The 18,758-nt window shown below is 37.7% G+C and overlaps 1 protein-coding gene and 1 pseudogene across 1 annotated transcript; both read right to left on the bottom strand.

Annotated features, from left to right (window-relative positions):
- Nucleotides 1–9,364: 9,364 nt before the first annotated feature.
- Nucleotides 9,365–9,669, bottom strand: LOC101271821 (NADH dehydrogenase [ubiquinone] 1 subunit C1, mitochondrial-like). The gene has a single exon (XM_033419320.2). It carries the CDS (start codon nt 9,638–9,640, stop codon nt 9,410–9,412), a length of 231 nt encoding a protein of 76 aa, XP_033275211.1. The 5' UTR covers nt 9,641–9,669; the 3' UTR covers nt 9,365–9,409.
- A 6,735-nt stretch (nt 9,670–16,404) lies between these two features.
- LOC117199599 (uncharacterized) lies at nt 16,405–16,522 on the bottom strand (annotated as a pseudogene).
- Between the last annotated feature and the right edge of the window lie 2,236 nt (nt 16,523–18,758).

An 18,758-nucleotide genomic window follows, 5' to 3' on the forward strand; every position in this document is an offset into this window, starting at 1 on the left:
ATGGCAAAAAACACAAATAGTGCAATTAAAAAATGGGCAAAGGACCTGAATAGACATTTCTTCAAAGAAGATATATGAAACACCAACAGAATCCGAAAAGATGCTCAGTATCACTAGTCATTAGAGAAATGCAGATGAAAACCACAATGAGATATTACCTCTTGCCTATTAGAATGGCCATCATCAAAAGACAAGAGATAACAAATGCTGGTGTGGATGCGGAGAAAAGGGAATGCTTGGGCATTCTTGCTGGGAATGCAAATAGGTGCAGCCACTATGGAAAACAATATGGAGGATCCTTGAAAAATGAAAACTGGAACTACCATATGATCCCAAAATTCCACTTCTGGGAATACATCCAGAGGGAACAAAAACACTAACTTGAAAGGATATTTGCACCCTGATGCTCATAGCCACATTATTTACAATAGCCATGACATGGAAGCAACCTCAGTGTTCATTGATGAGTGAATGGATAAAGTAGTTGTGGTATATATAGAATATTCCATTATGTATATAATATATGTGTATATATTGAATATATATATAAAATATGGAATATTATTCACCCATAAAAAACAAGGAAATCCTATCATTTGTAACAACGTAGATGGACTTTGTAGGCATTATGCTAAGTGATCATACAAATACTGTATGATCTCACTTATCTGTGGAATATAGTCTTTAAAAAACTCATAGAAAAAGAGATCAGACTTGTGGTTACCAGAGGAAGAGGGTGGGGGGGGGAGGGAATTGGAGGAAGGGAATCAAAAGGTATAAGCCTCCAGTTATAAGATAATTAAATAGGGATGTACATTATCCCTACTAGGGATGTAATGTACAACATAACTATAGCTAACACTAAAATATGATATATAGGAAAGTTGTTAAGAGAATAAATCCTAAGAGTTTTCATCACGAGGAGAAATTTTTTTCCTTTCTTCTTTTCTGTTTATTGTATCCATATGAGAAAATGGATGTTAACTGAACCTATAGTGGTCATCATTTCACTATATATGTAAATCAAACCATAATGCTCTATGCCTTAAAGTTATACAGTGATCTATGTAAATTATTTCTCAATAAATTGGATAAAAAACCCAATATTTGAAATTTTATTTTGACAAATGATTTAAAGAAAGACTATAAAATTGCTATTAGTTTCTAAGAACTTTAATTTATTTGCTAAATTTTACCATTAAGTAAATTATGTAAGGAAGAACACTTACATTCAAAGCTTTAAAAAATATTTTTTAGTTGTGAGAGCTTTGAAGAAAACTTTAAGAAAGTATTATAATTATTTCAACTTAATTAAAAGAAGTCCCTGGGACTTCCCTGGTGGCGCAGTGGTTAAGAATCCACCTGCCAATGCAGGGGACACGGGTTTGAGTCCTGGTCTGGGAAGATCCCACATGCTGCAGAGCAACTAAGCCCGTGCACCACAACTGCTGAAGCCCGTGTACCTAGAGCCTGTGCTCTGCAACAAGAGAAGCCACTACAATGAGAAGCCCGCGCACCACGATGAAGAGTAGCCCGCACTTGCCACAACTAGAGAAAGCCCGTGTGCCGCAACGAAGACCCAACGCAGCCAAAATAAATAAATAAGTAAATAAATTAATAAGAAGTCTCCTTAAGATCATCTGTGTGGTGATGGGTGGTAGCTCGACTTGTGGTGGTGATCCCTTTGTAGCATATACAGATGTTGAATTATGATGCTGTACACCTGAAACTTACATAATAATGATAAAAAAATTCCCCTCAGACTTTATAGAGAAAAAAAGGAATCATAGAATTTTCAATGATATCATGGTGACTCAGGCTTGCTGTATGAAATATGTACTCTTTGATGTCTCCAGTCACTACAACAAAGAGTTTGTCAAGGAGCTGACAGATTTCTCTTTATCATTTGTTGAAAGTATACACTTGTGGGATAACATGTAGAGGAAGCTTATCATTAGGTTGAAGTTTTGAAGCCTCAAACTAACATGCTTTTATATTGCATTATAACTTTGTTTCCTTAAAATTGTACTTCCTAAAGGTAATAAGTTAATAACTCCAAAGCCATATTTAATTATAAAACATAATATGCCATAAGACATTAAGTAAATACTTTAACAATATTGGTGATAAACATTATAGTAAGAAAATGTAAAAACTGCTTTAGAAGCTTAAGCATGCAAACAGGAAAGTAACTTGCAACATTACCATGTCATTTGCATTAGCAAATAGTAAGCTGTGCAGTTTAAATACAGTTGTGTAAACTGGGCAAGAATGTGTGAATACACAGTGATATTGTTTCTTTGAGAACTTGAGAAACATACCTAATGGACACTCACATTTAATCTTTGTGTAGGTGTTTCCACACTTGAAGTTTTATTATCTTTTTGTTAAGGACTTTAGTTTTAGGGTTTTTATTTAAACCTCTACGAATTGTATTTTTAAATTTCTGACTCATTAAGCAAGTTCCCTCCATTTTTAAGGCACATTTTACAACTAAGATATTTTCATTTGTTGTCATTAAACCCTTGAAGTATACAGGAAAAAAAAGTTTTAAAAAGAGAACTCTGCATTGAGACAGATTAAAAGTGTTAGAGATGCAACAGGTCTTCAGAATATAAGCCTTCAAATAGCATGTGCTTTAAATGGTAATGTTACTTACAAAAAAAAGAAGGAGTTAGTTAAAAAAAAGAAAGAAAAGGCATTACCTATCAGCAGTTTTTATGAGGTAAAGTTCAGTGGGAAATCTTTAGAAATGGGTCCTTTCTAAGGCATCACCCTCTTCTTTTGAAGCAATAGTTCCATCTAGTGGACATTTACTTAGAAACAAACCTGTGATTCCAAAAGTTAGAGAAAGGTTTTTTTCTTTAATGAAATGAGCATTAGAGGAAAATAACAAAGATAATAGGAGAAATAACTTGTTTAAAATATTAAATTCACAAGTAACAAGGTAGAAACCAAATAATTACACTGGAAAACAAACAAAAATATCTACCTGTAAATAAAACACTTTCCTATGTTTAAGAACACACTAAAAAAATATCTACCTGTAAATAAAACACTTTCCTAAGTTTAAGAACACACTAAAAAAAAAAAATTCGATAATTTAATCAATGTGGAGAGCCAAACTAGGTAACACTGGAATGGCTGTGACAAGAAACAAACTACAATTTGATTAAAAACAAAAATCTGGTACACGTTTCCCAAACTGCAGAGTAATAGAAATCATTTCATTTATTCATTTCAGCAACAATATTTATTGGCTTTCGGCATCAAATATATGCCAGTCACTTCCTAACTTCTATGATACTGACAATTGCTTTAGTCCTATAGCGCAAGAGGGGCTTCCTATCAATATCAGTGGCCATCTAAAGTGAACTATTGGAAATACAAAAACTTGACCTCTGATAGTGGCTCTAATTTGCAACACAATAGCAAGATGGCCAATCTATTCAGATGTTTCATTCAAATATTAATCATATGGATGATTCCAAAATATTAACATGGCTGGATTTTTTTTTTTTACTGATTTGGCAGTGTTACTTCTAATCACATTATGTCTAAAAGCAGATTGGCAGCCTACAGAGTAAACCTCTAAACATTTGGAATCAAGTAAGCCAGAAGTTCTTGTTATTGTTATCCTGATTTCATGAACTTGAAACCTAAAACTATGGATCTCTTTTATTTTAAAAGACCGAAATGGTTGATTGGATCAACCATTGATAATTGATTGGATTATTATTTATTTTTAGTTCGGTTCAAAATTAAAATGATTAAGCTCTGGATAAATCTTCTAGAATGTGCAGACTGTATTTCCAGGTGCAGGGGTCTTTGGATTGAGGACGTTTCTGGCTCTCTTTTATCCCTTATATTCCTTGACTATGAGTGGCTCAACCCAGAGTAGACAAACTGCCTACCAGGGCAGTTTTGAATAAAGTAGGATCTCTGTACCTCTTTTGCACACACTGGGACTAATTTCAGAGTTTCCCAATGCTTTTCCTGGATTTAGGCATATGAGCTAGGGATCTACATATATTTGCAGGGTGATTTAATGCCACTTTTCAATTAAAAAACAGAAGTTAAGTGATATGGTCCATGAATGTCTTCTATCTAGGCCTTAAAGGTCAATCATCCTTGCTCTTTCACTGGGATGGAAGAAGTCTTTGATACCACATAAACACTTTTTAATAGATGGGCCTCAGAGTAATTCATACATGAATGATCTTGAATTCCTAAAAATATATTCTCCTATGATCTTTCTCCAAGTTATAAACTAGAGCAGAAGGTAAACTTGATAAAATAGACTTTTTGATATAAAATATTAAACAGGTTAGAAAACTGGGGAGTGGTATTGTGACCTATGCAAGTGATTGAAATAAAACTCTTAACAGCAACTAGAAGAAAAAGTGGGAATAAAGGCCAGATGGGTGACAAGGGATTGAAGAAAGCAGTATAGTTAGATTAAAAGTGTAGGGCTTCCCTGGTGGCGCAGTGGTTGAGAGTCCGCCTGCCGATGCAGGGGACACGGGTTCATGCCCCGGTCCTGGAGGATCCCACGTGCCATGGAGCGGCTGGGCCTGTGAGCCATGGCCGCTGAGCCTGCGCGTCCGGAGCCTGTGCTCCGCAACGGGAGAGGCCACAACAACGAGAGGGCCGCGTACAACAACAACAACAACAACAACAACAACAACAACAACAAGTGTAGGGGCTGGATTATGTGGCCATTTGGAAATAATGCTAATGGTTTCCAGTTACTATTTTCATACTAGTTGCCAAATATTAGACCAGGTGCTTTATATATGCTGTCTTATTTATCCTCATTACAACCTGTACAACAGAAATTATTACATCGATCCATGTAACAGATGAAGAAATTAAGACCCTGAGGAGTTAAATTACTTGCCCAAGTTCACATAGAAGACAGAAGGCAGAAATGGCATCTCGTCTGACTCCAAAGCTTTAGCTTGTTCTACTTTACCAGTAAAACTATTACTTTTAACCCTCAAATGGAGTGTTGATATATAAAGCAAATGAAACTCCATGGAAAGCAATTTGAAACTACTGCATTACTCTATACGGTAAAAACTTTATTGTTCTCAGTAGCATTATTCACAATAGCCGAAAGGTTGAAATAATCCAAGTGTCCATTAACATGTGCGTGGATAAACAAATGTGTTGTGTACATACAATGGAATATTATTCAGCCTTTAAAAGGAGTGGAGTTTTGACACATGCTACAGCAGGTATGAGCCTTGAAAACATTAAGTGAAGTAAGCTAAGTAAAATAAGCCAGACACAAAAAGACAATATTTTATGATTTCTTGCTACTGACTAGATCAGCATCTTAAGGGTCCAGCAATATTCATTCCCTGATCCTGTTTCCATATAGACCTAGAAATAGAAACAAATACCACCCTAGACACAAGTCGCTTAAATACTTTAATAAACAAATTTTATTATTAACTAAAAGTAAGCAAAACAACTGAACAAGAGGAAGTAGCATATTACTTCAGGCACAATAAGGAAAGATCTTTTTGAGCATGAGTTTGTGAATCGATTGGAATTTTATACAAAGAAAACTTCCAGCCCTGGGTCCTCTCGGGAGTACCAATTCCCAGCCTGGTGACTACTTTTTCTTTGCCTGTTTGTTTGCATCATCCTCCATCACTTCCTTCTATGGGAATTGAGTTCCTACTGCAGACAAAGCACTGTGTTGAGGGGTACAAAAATGAAGTTCAGTAAACACAGTTTCTACCCTCTTCTCCTCCTGAATGAGCGCCAGTTTGAGTCATGGAGAGAGCCATGTTGTCCAGTTTATTTCCTGCAGTGCGTTAAATCTCATTGCACAGTGCAGTGATACAGACGCAGGTGAGAACACAGAGGGGCCGTAGCCTGATGAGATGGAGGCTGGAGGAGGCTCAGGGGAATGATGCTTGAGCTTAATTTTGATGGAGAAATTAATTTCCTCATTCAACCAACAAACATTTACTAAATACCTGTTACACGTCAGATATTTTTCTAGTGTTTCCAAAGTTTAGTGTGCACCAGAATCATCTGGAGGGCTTGTTTAAACACAGATTGCTGTTTGCGGAGGCAGGAGGTCTGCAGCAGGGTTTGAGAGTTTGTGTTTCTAACATGTTTCTAGGTGATGGTAATATTGATCTAAGGACTGTACTTTGAGAACCACTGATTTAGACAGAGCAGTACGAAATGGGGGAAAGCAAGCAGTGCCACAGGTCGGGTTGTGCAGTTTTAGCATGAAACAAAGGCAGCAGCATGGGCTGTGGGGCCGCAACGGACCTTGAAATCCAGCCCTTATTGCACTTGCTAGGCCCTGAGGGCAATGTAAGCATTCGGGAAGGGCCGCTGGTCTGTATTTTGTCCACCCAAAAGGGCCCCTTTGTTAAATGTCTGCCCTGTGGGTATGTCTCCTCAGAGGGACCACTTTTTTGGAACTTGCACAAAGGCATGGGGTAAACCAAAGGCTGGAAGCAACACGCAAAGCAGGGCAAGTGAGATGGAATTGCAGGTGGCTTAGAGTGCCCAGAACAAAACAAGTGATGGTGAAGCTATGGCTCCGCACTGGTCAACCTGACTTCCAACTGTGGTCTGTTTCACTCAACAACCTCTATCCTTTTCCACACACAGATAGATTCTATGTTAAAATGTTTCACCCACAAGGAGACTGTCTGATTCTCATCCTGTCTTGGATCCATTCTGTCACTGTGGACAGCCTCTCAGCTTACCTACATCCAGACCAGGTGACGCTATCAGATGTTAAATAGATCCCAGAAAAAGGCAAAGATAAGGGACTCTAAGGACCAACTGAAGGAAACTAATAAAATAATGGCTTGGGTAGAAGATGGTGAATGAATGGAGAAGACCACACAGCACCAAGAAGCCTGGTGAAGATTACTGGAGAACATGAAGGCTCAAGATATGAACTTGGTGATTAATGGGAAAAGATGAAAGGAAATTACTGGCATTTCAAGTCAAGAAACAATAACAGAGAAGACTATCAGAGTGGCTGTATTTGGAGTTGACCTGAGAGAATTAAGCAAATGTTGCTTGAGAAAGCCTATTAGGAGAAGGATAGAGTCTTTGGACAAAATAACATCCTAAATAAGAGATTCTGCTGAGTAAGGAAGAAAGGGAATAGCCTAGAGATGGAGATTCTCATTTTTTAAATATTTAAAAGAAGCACAGCCTGCCAGTTACGTTGTGGGAACCATGCTTGCTGTACATATCTAGGATGTTTCCACTGCCTAGAATTATTCACCCGCTTCTTTTCAACAGGGCTTTTGGTTTCAGGGAATAAGATTCATGTGATAAAATGGATTGGGTGAGAACAAGAAAATATTGAAATTTCAACCTTTCTGTAGCAAAGGCAAAAGGCTTCAGAAAAGATTATTTAAGGTCTGCTAAGAGTGCAGACTTTCCTCAACACAAGAGAAACTGTTCTCTGTGTTACCCAGTAAATGTGCAGGTAAAAATCTGCTGTCTGCAAAGTATCTCACACGTGAAGACTCAGCAGGCGTCAAGGCCCTGGGAGAGATTGTTAAAACACCCTCTGGAGCATCTGATTCAACTTCTCATGTATAACCTGAGAATTTGCATTTCTAACAAGTTCCCAGCTGTTGCTGACGCAGCTGGTCTGGGGACCACACTTTGAGAACCACCATTTGTAAACATTAATAATGTCATTTCTTACAATGAAGAAATCAGTGTCTAAATGCCCAAAGTCACAGCTGTTGGACAGTTCATAAAGCAGTGTGATACAGCTACTGAGTTAAGACAACACCCCAGGAAATATGGGCACCTCTCACTCTGCCACAAAGAGAGACTGCCAGTTTGCCCCAGTCTGCTTACCAAGGATCTCATACCCAAAGTGACAGGTGCAATATAGCAGTGTTTCATAAATTTGACCTCAGTGGGTGAGAGTTGTTTATAATAGGCAAGGCTGATTGGGTCATACCAAGTAAATGGAGGATGTGGAAACTGTAGACAAGTTTGTCGTGAATTTTCTATTAAATGATTAAAAGATTCCCTAAAGGTAAATGTGAGGGCATATATTTGCTCCAATCATCTGTCAGAGCAAAATTTATGCTACACATATCTTTGAACGTGCCACTCTGTATTTGAAGAATACCATCCGCTGGAAACAAGCACAAAGAGAATAGCATGGAATAGACTTCCTGGTGATGTCCACAGGCAGGTCTGGGAGCCCATAAGCATCTTAAATCAAAAGAGCCACCACTGAGATTCAGCTGCAACTCACACGTGCGTCATTTAAACACGCTTAGATTGAGTGGCTTATCTGGCCCCAAATAAGTCACTGAAATAATTGGAAGCAGAAAGAGCTTTTGTACACTGTCCTTCTTTCTTTGATCGCTGGACTCATCTCTTCAATGAACAGGTTTCACCCAACAAAATGATACGTGGTTTGGAACTACTGTGGAATAAGCTCAGATTGGTGAACCAACAGCCCTGTTGGTTCCGAAAATAAAATTGTGCAGGCACTGAATAAGTATCACAGGAAAACATTACCAAGTCTTATTAGGAATACCGTTGGAAGTAGCTGTGATGGGAGGGTGGGGCCCAGTTCCTTTAAGAGGAAGGTTGGGACTATTGAGTTCGCTCTCAGCTCCTCTCATTAAAAGGGACTTAAATGAAGACTCCTGACTGTGAAGGGGAGGCCAGCCAGGCTGGGTGAAGGAGGAGGCTTCTGCTAACAAGCCTGGTATGGGGCCTTACACAGAAAATCAGCACAATTGACATCTTTTGTTGTTTCTATGCGGACTGATGTGTGGGAGAGAAGGCCCTGTTGGGTTAGTTAGGGATATCCTTTTTGAGGGAGCCCTGGAAAAGGAGCCAGATGGTGAAATAAAGACTAGCTGAGATCAATGTGACAGAGGCTTCGCAGCACCTTTAGTTATGGCTCTGTTATACTGGGAAAAAACAGTTGTTCCCCTTCTAGTTACATGCTTTGCTTCTGTGGTGTGAGTGTCTTGAATGTGCCTCTATAAATGCAAGACGCCAAGACCAATATAGAGTGTTGTTTTAAACTGTACACACAAAGGCTCCTCAGTTAGACCTCTTCCCATGGTGTAAGTATTTTGATGGTTGCCATTTTGCACTCTGCCCATGGGGTAGAGCCAGGTAACCGTAAATCCCAGCTGGGCTGATCAGCAAAGACTCACTCTAACCCACTTCGGTCAAGCAGCTCATGTTCTTTTAAGCACTTCTTCTTCTTTTTTTAATACAGAAGTATTTTTTAATTTAATTATGTGAAACACAAAATGCTGACTTGACATATATTCACATGTAACTCTTTCTCTCACGTTTACAGCTCAACAGATTGGTGAATCCAGAGGAACTGCTATAAACACTACTGTATCGGTATTTCAAAAGTTTATTCCAACCCATTTCTTCTTTTATACTCTAAAACATCTTCATTATGCTGTTGGATGAGATAGATCCACAAGAAGACGGAGGTGCCCAAGGTCAGTCCAACCTTCAGCCAGTCAGGTCTGCCAAGTGGCGATTCCCGAATGCAGAACTTTGACCGCGCTGAAAAGCCGCTCGGGAGCCTGGCCGAGGCCACCAGCTTGGACAAAGGGCGCAACAAGGCGGACGGCACCATCTTGCCGGGCTGGGCTCCGCCTCCTTCAGCCCCGCCGCTCCCGGGGGTCGGTGTCCAGCCGAGCGCACCCTGGCGGGCAGAGGTGCGGAACTGCGGGCGCTAACCCCCTCTTTGAAGCACTTCTGACACGCTCAGCACCCTTATGTCCTCAGCGCTTGTGAGTATTTGGGCTTTCCCAACAAGGAGGATGACCTGGTCCCTACAGTTTATTCCCTACTGCTTGGCCTTCAGACAGTGTGCTCACCGTAAATGAATCCAAGGAAAAGATCGGATTCAAGATCAGATTCAAAGTTAAGTGGAACTTGGTTTGATAAGGAAATATATTTACCTCTTAAATGTTAGATTCATATGCATTAGAGCAAATTAAAATTAACTTTAATATTACTAATATTAATAATAATGTTCAACACTACCATGTTTAATGCCATGGTGGTAATGTAGTTACTGAGGCTTTGCTGAAACATGACAACTGCTAATAACTGCTGCTTTTTGAATGCCTACTATGTGCTAGGGGATTTATGTACATTATTAGTCTTCCAAAAACTCTGTCAGATGTGTAAACCTTGTAATTAAAATATAGGGACTCTGGCAAAAAAAAAAAAAAGAAAAAAAAAGCCCAAGTAAATTGCTTAAGATTGCCCAAGTAGTAAGTGGGAGAGGTGGGCTCAAACTTAGGTCTGTCTGACTCCAAATCCCATGAGTTTCCACAACAATGTGTTATCATTTTGGTGTTTTTCTCTAAGAAGAAGGAAAATTATTTTAATATATTTGGAAACAATATTATCTTTTTATTTTAAGATTTTGCGAGGCAGAATAGGAACATAATCTATCATAAAAGTATGTTTGGTATCTCAAACTCCAGGAAAATAATGGACGCCTTTCTAAAGGACTCAGCAATTCTCCCCCACTGATTTCGCATAGCATTCATCTACAGAATTTAACTTTTTCTAGATTCCTGGAGGAAAAATCCCTCCTTACATGATAAAATTAAAGGCATATTCATAACCAAAAATTCCTCTAAGCAGAATTGAATTTTAAGACTTCCAGCAAAAAGAGACTGACGTCTCAGCAGAAGGTAAATAAAGATACTTTCTGCATCTTCTACATTAATTGACACTCATTTTAAAATATACTAATTAGTTGATGGACAGTGAACTAAGGAATTTTCACCTTCTAGTAAATTATGTGAAGTAGTGGCACCTACAGACAATGCAGTCTAGCATCATTAGAAAGAAATTCTAAAGACTTTAATATAGGAAGAACCTGTTTTGTCAGGTTTTAATTTGTATTTATTTATTTTAAAATTTATTTATTTTTTACTTTTTTAAATTTTTGGCTGCGTTGGGTCTTTGTTGCTGTGTGTGGGCTTTCTCTGTTTGCAGCGAGGGGGGCTACTCTCATTGTGGTGCGCAGGCTTCTCATTGCAGTGGCTTCTCTTGTGGCGGAGCACGGGCTCTAGGCATGCAGGCTTCAGTAGTTGTGGCATGCGGGCTCAGTAGTTGTGGCACGCGAGCTCTAGAGCACAGGCTCAGTAGTTGCGGCAGACAGGCTTACTTACTCTGTGGCATGTGCGATCTTCCTGGGCCAGGGCTTGAACCTGTGTACCCTGCACTGGCAGGCGGATTCTTAACCACTGCGCCACCAGGGAAGCCCCTGTTTTGTCAGGTTTTTAAAATTACAGAATGCATCTTCCTGGAAAAATACACTATGTCTGGAGTATAAGTAGTTACAGAATATGCACGGCACATCTTTCTGACATCTCAATTTTATTCGACATTTATATACGAAAATAAATGTTTATTGTGACTTAGATGGCACAATTAACCTGATTTTTTTTTTTTTATCTATGATGGAAATCTTCCAAAAGTGTCTCTGTTTCAAACGCATTCATTTTCGTCTTGCTATTAGAGGTTCTTCAGTGGAAAACTTTTAGAAATATTGGATCTAGCTCATTCCCTTTGTTTGAAAGATGAGAAAAGTCATGTGCCAGCTTGTGTCTAGGCTCAGAGAAAAGTTCAGGGAAGACAGACTTACAGACTCTTATTCTTCATTCTTTCCATCTGAATTTACCACAGGGTCCCTGTTTGTATGGTAGATACTCAATCCAAATAGGAAAAAAAATGTTCACTTTGGGGAATCACAAACACGTGGTCAAAAGAATTTGGGGAATGTGAGAAGTTCTATAACCTCGGAATCACTGAAAATTGGTAGCAATGCTACAATAAAAATCTTCCATGGGAGAAATTCTGCAGGTTCTCAAAGGACTATGAGTGACGTCGAGCAATTCCAACAGCAAGCACGTCTTCTTGCTCATCATCAGTCTCTTTTTGCTGGAAGTTTTAAAATTCAATTCTGCTTAGAGGAATTTTTGGTTATGAATATGCCTTTAATTTTATCATGTAAGACAGCAATTAAATCACCAGCATTAGCTTTATAGCACAGTTAACATTCTGAAACACATCTATTCCATATAATGAAAGATACTCAAATTTAGGCCAAATTTTTAAGTTCAAAGAATAGCTTTAAAATAAGACTGCCAATGAGTGTTTATTGTTTGATGTGCAGCTAGTTAGATATCCAGATTTTTGGGGTCATACATGTCTTTGTGTTCTACTTTGCTTTATCAGAAAGCAAAAGGACTTAGATGTGGCCTAACAGTAGACAGATAACTTCAAAATTTCCAAATGATTCTTCAAAATGAAATAATAGACTGAGGTTGGCAAAAATAAGAACTGAAAATATGTAAGGATCATTACTGCAGCAGATAGCCCAGCCAGGCTCAAATGGGTGCAAATTAGCTGTTACCATGTTGCTGAAGAGGCACGCATTTGGCTTTTAGTCAAAGCGACGTGGTCAACATGGAAACATTATTGTTGCACGTAACTAGTGTCTCAGATGTAGGGAGCCTCCAGGGTTTGTTAATTCAGCAACTTAAGAAAGCCGTTAAATACCCAGAATTATGCTTTTTCTTCTATCAGCCTTGCCATCTGGGATAGGCCCTTTCATGCTCGCAAAATGATTCTATCTGCAAACTTTACATCCTCACACATCAATGTCCAGAGGAAAAACAAACTCAAGAGCCCTCTCTCACATGTCTTTCTTAAGAGCTTAGAATCTTTCTCCAGGAGTTATTCCAGCAGATTTCCACTCATGCCTTATTAGATTGGGATCAGGTATCTCTTTCCAGCTCAATCTCCAAATGGAAAGGGAAATTGAACTACTGTGTTATGATTGGTTGAAGGCAATCAGGATTCTTGGGGCTGTGACTGGGGCAGGACTAATCTTTCCTGAGCCCTAATACCTGCATCAAATATGGGTTCTACAGAAGGAAAAAGGGCTCTTGGCAAAAAACCAAGTGTCTCCTACACGGCACATCATAAAGCAACAGAAATTAACATCCCCAAGGATCGATGGGGAGAAACTTTTAGCATGGAAGGTACCTTGATATAAAATAGAATGTATAGGGACTTCCCTGGTGGCGCAGTGGTTAAGAATCTGCCTGCCAATGCAGGAGACATGGGTTTGAGCCCTGGTCCGGGAATATCCCATATGCCGTGGAGCAACTAAGCCCGTGTGCCACAGCTACTGAGCCTGTGCTCTAGAGCCCGTGAGCCACAACTACTGAGCCCACATGCTGCAACTACTGAAGCCCCTGCACCTAGAGCCCGAGCTCTGCGACAAGAGAAGCCACCGCAATGAGAAGCCCACACACTGTAACGAAGAGTAGTAGCAGTGGCAACTAGAGAAAGCCTGTGCACAGCAACGAAGACCCAACACAGTCAAAAAATAAATTAATAAATTAATTAATTAAAAAAAATAGAATGTATAAGTGAAAGATATGCTTAGAGGACTTAAAGAAAGGAAAACACATTAGGTCAGTGTTTCCATCTATCCCTTCTGCTATCTGGGAATTTTATCTCTGACTCCTAATCACCAAAGGCAAAGGCAGACTACACCTTAAGGCTACTTTTCTCAGCTAGTATGTATACAAAGTACAAGAAGGATAATGACTTGTCTTGCAAAATACTGGGACAGCAAAAGGGTTTTGGTCTGGCTGCCTCTTTCCCCAGCACAACTACATGGGTTCTTTGGGCTTACACACACACACAAATTCATAAAGGCTGTTTCTAGCATTGCTGAGTGCCTGATCTTGGGTTGTGGCATCCTGTGGGAGAAGGGGCACAGGAGATGAAAAGGAAGGTGTTTGTTCTCAGGAAGAATTCAATGTAAGGGTCCTGTCAAACAATGTAGATTATGTAGATAATATAATGGAAGTTTATGTTGACAATTTCATTTACAGTGCATATTCTTATCATGTTCTACATTATGGTTACAAAGTAGATTATAGGATTTTTTTCCTCAAACAGGATTGAAAAGTTCAAAGGGATGTTATTTTAATAAATCTCTGAGCCAGAATCACATAACAGTATCATTTGAAGAAGAATTCTTAACCTTCTCTGTGGAAACTTGAAAAACATTAAAGAAAGGCAAGCCTCAAGACTTTCTACTAAAAAAACTGGTTATAAACATTTTTTAGCATAAAAGAAAATTGTACTTGGATATCCTATCTAATAGCGATTAATGTCCTAAAATTATATTTAGCTAAACCATATTTAGCTGTACTAAAGAAAGCTCAGGCTCTTTTCAGATCTAATATGATTCCAAGAATTCTAAGATTTTATGTATTACTTAATGTTGTTGTTCTTTTTGTTACTGAGTATTTGAAAACTACACAGCTTCATAAATTTAACAACTATTTATTCAGTAACTCATACACGCCAGGCACTGACTGTTCTGAGTGCTTGGGATACATTTGTGAACAAAAGTAGACAAAAGATTGAAGCCCTTGTGAGCTAATATTCTAGTGAGGAAAAGAGAGACCACGAATGATAAACATAGCAGATTAATAGATATACTATGATAGAAGGTAATAAGTGCAATGGGGGAATACAGAGCAGGGTGAGAAAATCTAGAGCATAAGAGACATTGCCTCTTTTTTTATGTTTTTTTTAAATTAATTTTTATTGGAGTATAGTTGCTTTACAATGTTGCGTTAGCTTCTACTGCACAGCAGACGTTGCCTTTTTAAATGAGGTGGATAGGGTAGACCTCATGGTGAAAGATGTATGTATATCTTATAAAGTATGTGTATATATAATATAATATATATTTACATGAGTACATAAATACAAGCTACGTTAAAATGAAATATTAACTATATGTATGTTTCTACACTGAAAGTCTATTAATATATTTCCCACTAATTTAAAATTTGCGATTAATTCAAACACTACATTGGTTAAAAATTTACCTTTGTGTTTTCCATGAAGAGCTTTTAATAGCATAAAAATGACTTCAAAGAATGTTTTTATAATATTTTTTGTTTTTCTTGATTCTAACAGCTTGCTTATTTTAGGAAATTCAGAATATTAAAAAGAAAGAAAACAAAAATCACCCATAATCCCACTGCTCATAGATAAATACTAATATTTTAGAAAGATTCCTCCCTTTCTTCATACCTGTCCTTTTTCCTCTTTCCTCTTTCCTCCCTCCCTCTCCCCTTCCTCCTTCACTTCCTTCCTTCCAATCTTCCTTTTATCCACCTAGATAGAATTAAAAATAATTATATAAATGGATAGGGTTTTTTTTTTTTTTAATTGAGGCTATGCATAGGTCTTCAATCTCTTATCTGAAAACTCTGGAATCAAAATGTGCTTGAGAATTGATTGGGTATAAAAAGGTAATTTTATATAAACTGTACATTACATAATATCCCTAGTGTGGTCTGGGGCAGGACCCTGCAATCAAATACATTAATAGTGAAATGTTTGTTCATAATACATGAGATTAATAAAGACCATAAACAGCCTCATATGAGTTACAGTCATATTTTGCTATTAACTGACTCACAGTTCATCACAAATAGTCTCTTGTTTTTCTGAGCTTATTAGATTTCAGAATTGCAGATAATGAATTGTGAACCTAAGCACATTTTTTTAAATGGTGTCGTTTCTTAAAGTTATATTTTAGAAAAAATTTAAAAATTTTTTTAAAAAAAGAACTTTTTTAAAAGTTATGTTAACATTCTATCATGTTAAGGTTTTGTAAACAATTTTGATAGTGACAAAATAGCTTACATATTAAAAATGTATTAAATATATTTTAAGCATGTTAGCCAATTGTTCACCATATTTGATGTATATGTTTTTCTAGTTTATGTTTGCCTATTAATGTTGTTTTTAAAAATATTTACAGATATTACATGTATCAGTAAATACCACATATGATACCTGTGGTGTCATCATACTCATGGCTGCATCTGTAGACCAAATCTGTAGATTCTTTTTTGTTTGTTTCACCTTAGGGTTCACTTTAATGAAGTGAATAGTGTTGCACATTCTATGGGTCTGGACAAAAGTATGATGACATATATCAATCATAATGTCAAAGTATTTTCACTGCTCATAAAAACTTCTGGAATCTGTATTCCTCTCCCCTCTCCCCCCAAACTACTGACAACCACTGATCTTTTTATTGTTTCCACAGCTTTGCCTTTTCCAGAATGGCATATAGAATCTATTTTTCTTTTTTTTTCTCCTTGAAAAGAGAGCTTCAAAGCCTTTATGTCTATAAGACCACTCATGGCCCGCCCATGCGTGGACTGGATGGGCTCCAGGTGGCAAACTCCCCCACTAAATACTGTAGCTTTTCTTCCAATATTGAGCCCTGTCCCACTGGTCCTGCCCAGCAGCCACGTGGAGGACGTGTGTTGGGTATTTGTTGGGTATTTTGTGCCCCTTGTCACAATGAGCCCAGATTCCTGTCAAGTGTGTTGTAAACAGACGAGCCATTTCTTCACGCTCCCTACTCTGAGCACACCCCTATAAGATGTTTTCAGTTATGTCTTTCTTTTAAGATTTTATATTTTCCTTTTTACCCCTCAATCCATCTAGAATAAACTCTTCAGCTACAATGTAACTTCTAAACAAAAACATTTTAAAGATACATTATAGCTATATAGATATTATAGATATATAGTTTATATGTATAGATATATATGAGCATTTGCACATGGTATAAGATTTTGACAGGTACTTTCTGAGGATCCTTTCTGACTTTTGGGAGCCATCTGGCTCAGAGAGCTGCTCTCAACCACGTGGAAGGTTTAGGATTAGAGCCCTGACCTGTCAGTAAGGACCACGTGGTCCAACACTGCAGGTGCTGGGTCAGTATGAGGAAGGTTCTTAGTTAAGAATTATCTTCAAAAAATCAAAGACAGTGATATCCAAGTGGATGAAAAAGTGAAGAAAGAAAAGCAGCTTTTTTCTTAAGAAAGTTCGTGAAGAGTGGAAAAAGAAAACCCAGTGATTTCAGTGAATGCCAGTATAGCAGAAGAGAGGCAGCCCCTCTCTGCGCGAGCTAACAGGATGCTAGTCAAGAACACAGAGAAATGTCTTAGACCGTGAACTGTGTGCGAAGATTCAGAAACTCCAGAAAAGAACTTGATGATTCTTATTCCATAAAGAGCCATAACAGATGGCCTTTCTCAGAAAAGTGTTCTCTGCTGGCCTGGTTGATAATCGTAATGTGGTTTTGTAGTGGCTGCTAATTAACCAAAGATGACCTCAATGCTTCAGACATTGACACTTAAGTATAAAGGAACTTCTGGCCGTAATGTTCCTGCGGTTCCCAGTGAAGAGAAGCTGATTGGTTTTGCTCCTGGAGTGTCAGATGATGGATGTTCTTTGATGTCGTCCTTTCTCCATTACACTAATAAACCCTCAGCCTTTCCTCTTTCTGCCAACTGCCTCCTTCCCCTTGCAAAATCTTAGTAATATCAGAAGATTGTGATGAGGTCGATTTAGATGAGAATGGGAGAATAATTTTTTAAAGTTTACCACACTCTGAGTTCTGCTTCTTATTCTAGCAATCCTCAATCCAAGAACATGTAAATGCCACACTGGCTTGACTGTTGCTAACTTTTACAAGCTGCAATGTAACATCCTTCACAATCAGTTTGGACTTCGCTTATAAAGAATTTGAAATGTACTCAGGTGGTATGTTTATTGGTGCAAAAAAACTTTCAGAAAGTCATCAGAAGAAAATAATTTTTATCAGAAGTTTAGTTTTTCTTTTATTGTTAATTTTTTGTCGGATTATTGTCCATCAGACTATTTAATTCTGTACTTAATATATATATATATATAAGATTTAACATATATATCATATATAAATTGTTTTTACATATTATCTATAAAGGGAAAACATCTGGCATATATGTTTCTTGCCATTAATTTCCTTTTTTACTTAAACAAATAGCTTCAGGTGTATCTTTGGAGTATCTGTACTTCCAGTTTTTGAAATAATCTAATTAGGAACTAGGAGGCATATTCTATTGAAACTAATCGACAATCTGATTGTCTTTTGGAAATTGGAGTTGTCTTGCAGACATGAACATCAGGAGTGTGCCTGAAGCTGGAATATTGCCATTTTGGATCTCCAAAATGGCTCTATATAAAGTGACATATGTAAGTTCAGCTTGCAAACTAGGCTATAACATAAAAAGTCCTCATTCTGCAAATTGCTAACCCCATATCCACACCTGTGATTTAGCCTCTCCTTGAGTGATATGATTTGTTTTTCTAAAGAAGGTAAATGTGAAAACTGGAATCTGAGTTTAACTTGAAATTCCTCAGAACTGCAAGATAGAATAAAAATTATGAAAAGAATTTTGTGTAATAGCCAAAATGTAAAATGCTCTTAGGTTTTAAAAGTAAACACTTCTGGCTCATGTAGCCCTTGGCTTTGAACTGTGGCCTATATGTAATGAAACTAATAACTTTCAGATTTTTAAACAGAAAGATAAACTCTCAGGGAGGCGGGCTCTTTGCCTGGTACCATTGCTACATTCTAACTAACCCTAGATATGGGAGCACTTTAATGTATTTTTTAAAATGAAAATATATACTACTAAGAAATAAGGTATTTATAATCACTTTACCATAAATTAAGACATTATAAAGCCATTTATATAAAATGTAATGTAATTTAATTTTTGCATATTATTTATACAAGGATACCCCTGAAAGATGACTGAAAAGATAAATGAAAAATGAAA

Source organism: Orcinus orca, chromosome 4 (assembly GCF_937001465.1).
Source record: "Orcinus orca chromosome 4, mOrcOrc1.1, whole genome shotgun sequence".
Taxonomy (NCBI): domain Eukaryota; kingdom Metazoa; phylum Chordata; class Mammalia; order Artiodactyla; family Delphinidae; genus Orcinus; species Orcinus orca.

Coding starts and splice junctions, on each gene's coding strand:
- LOC101271821 (XM_033419320.2), bottom strand. CDS start 9,640: ATGGTGCCGTCCGCCTTGTTGCGCCCTTTGTCCAAGCTGGTGGCCTCG.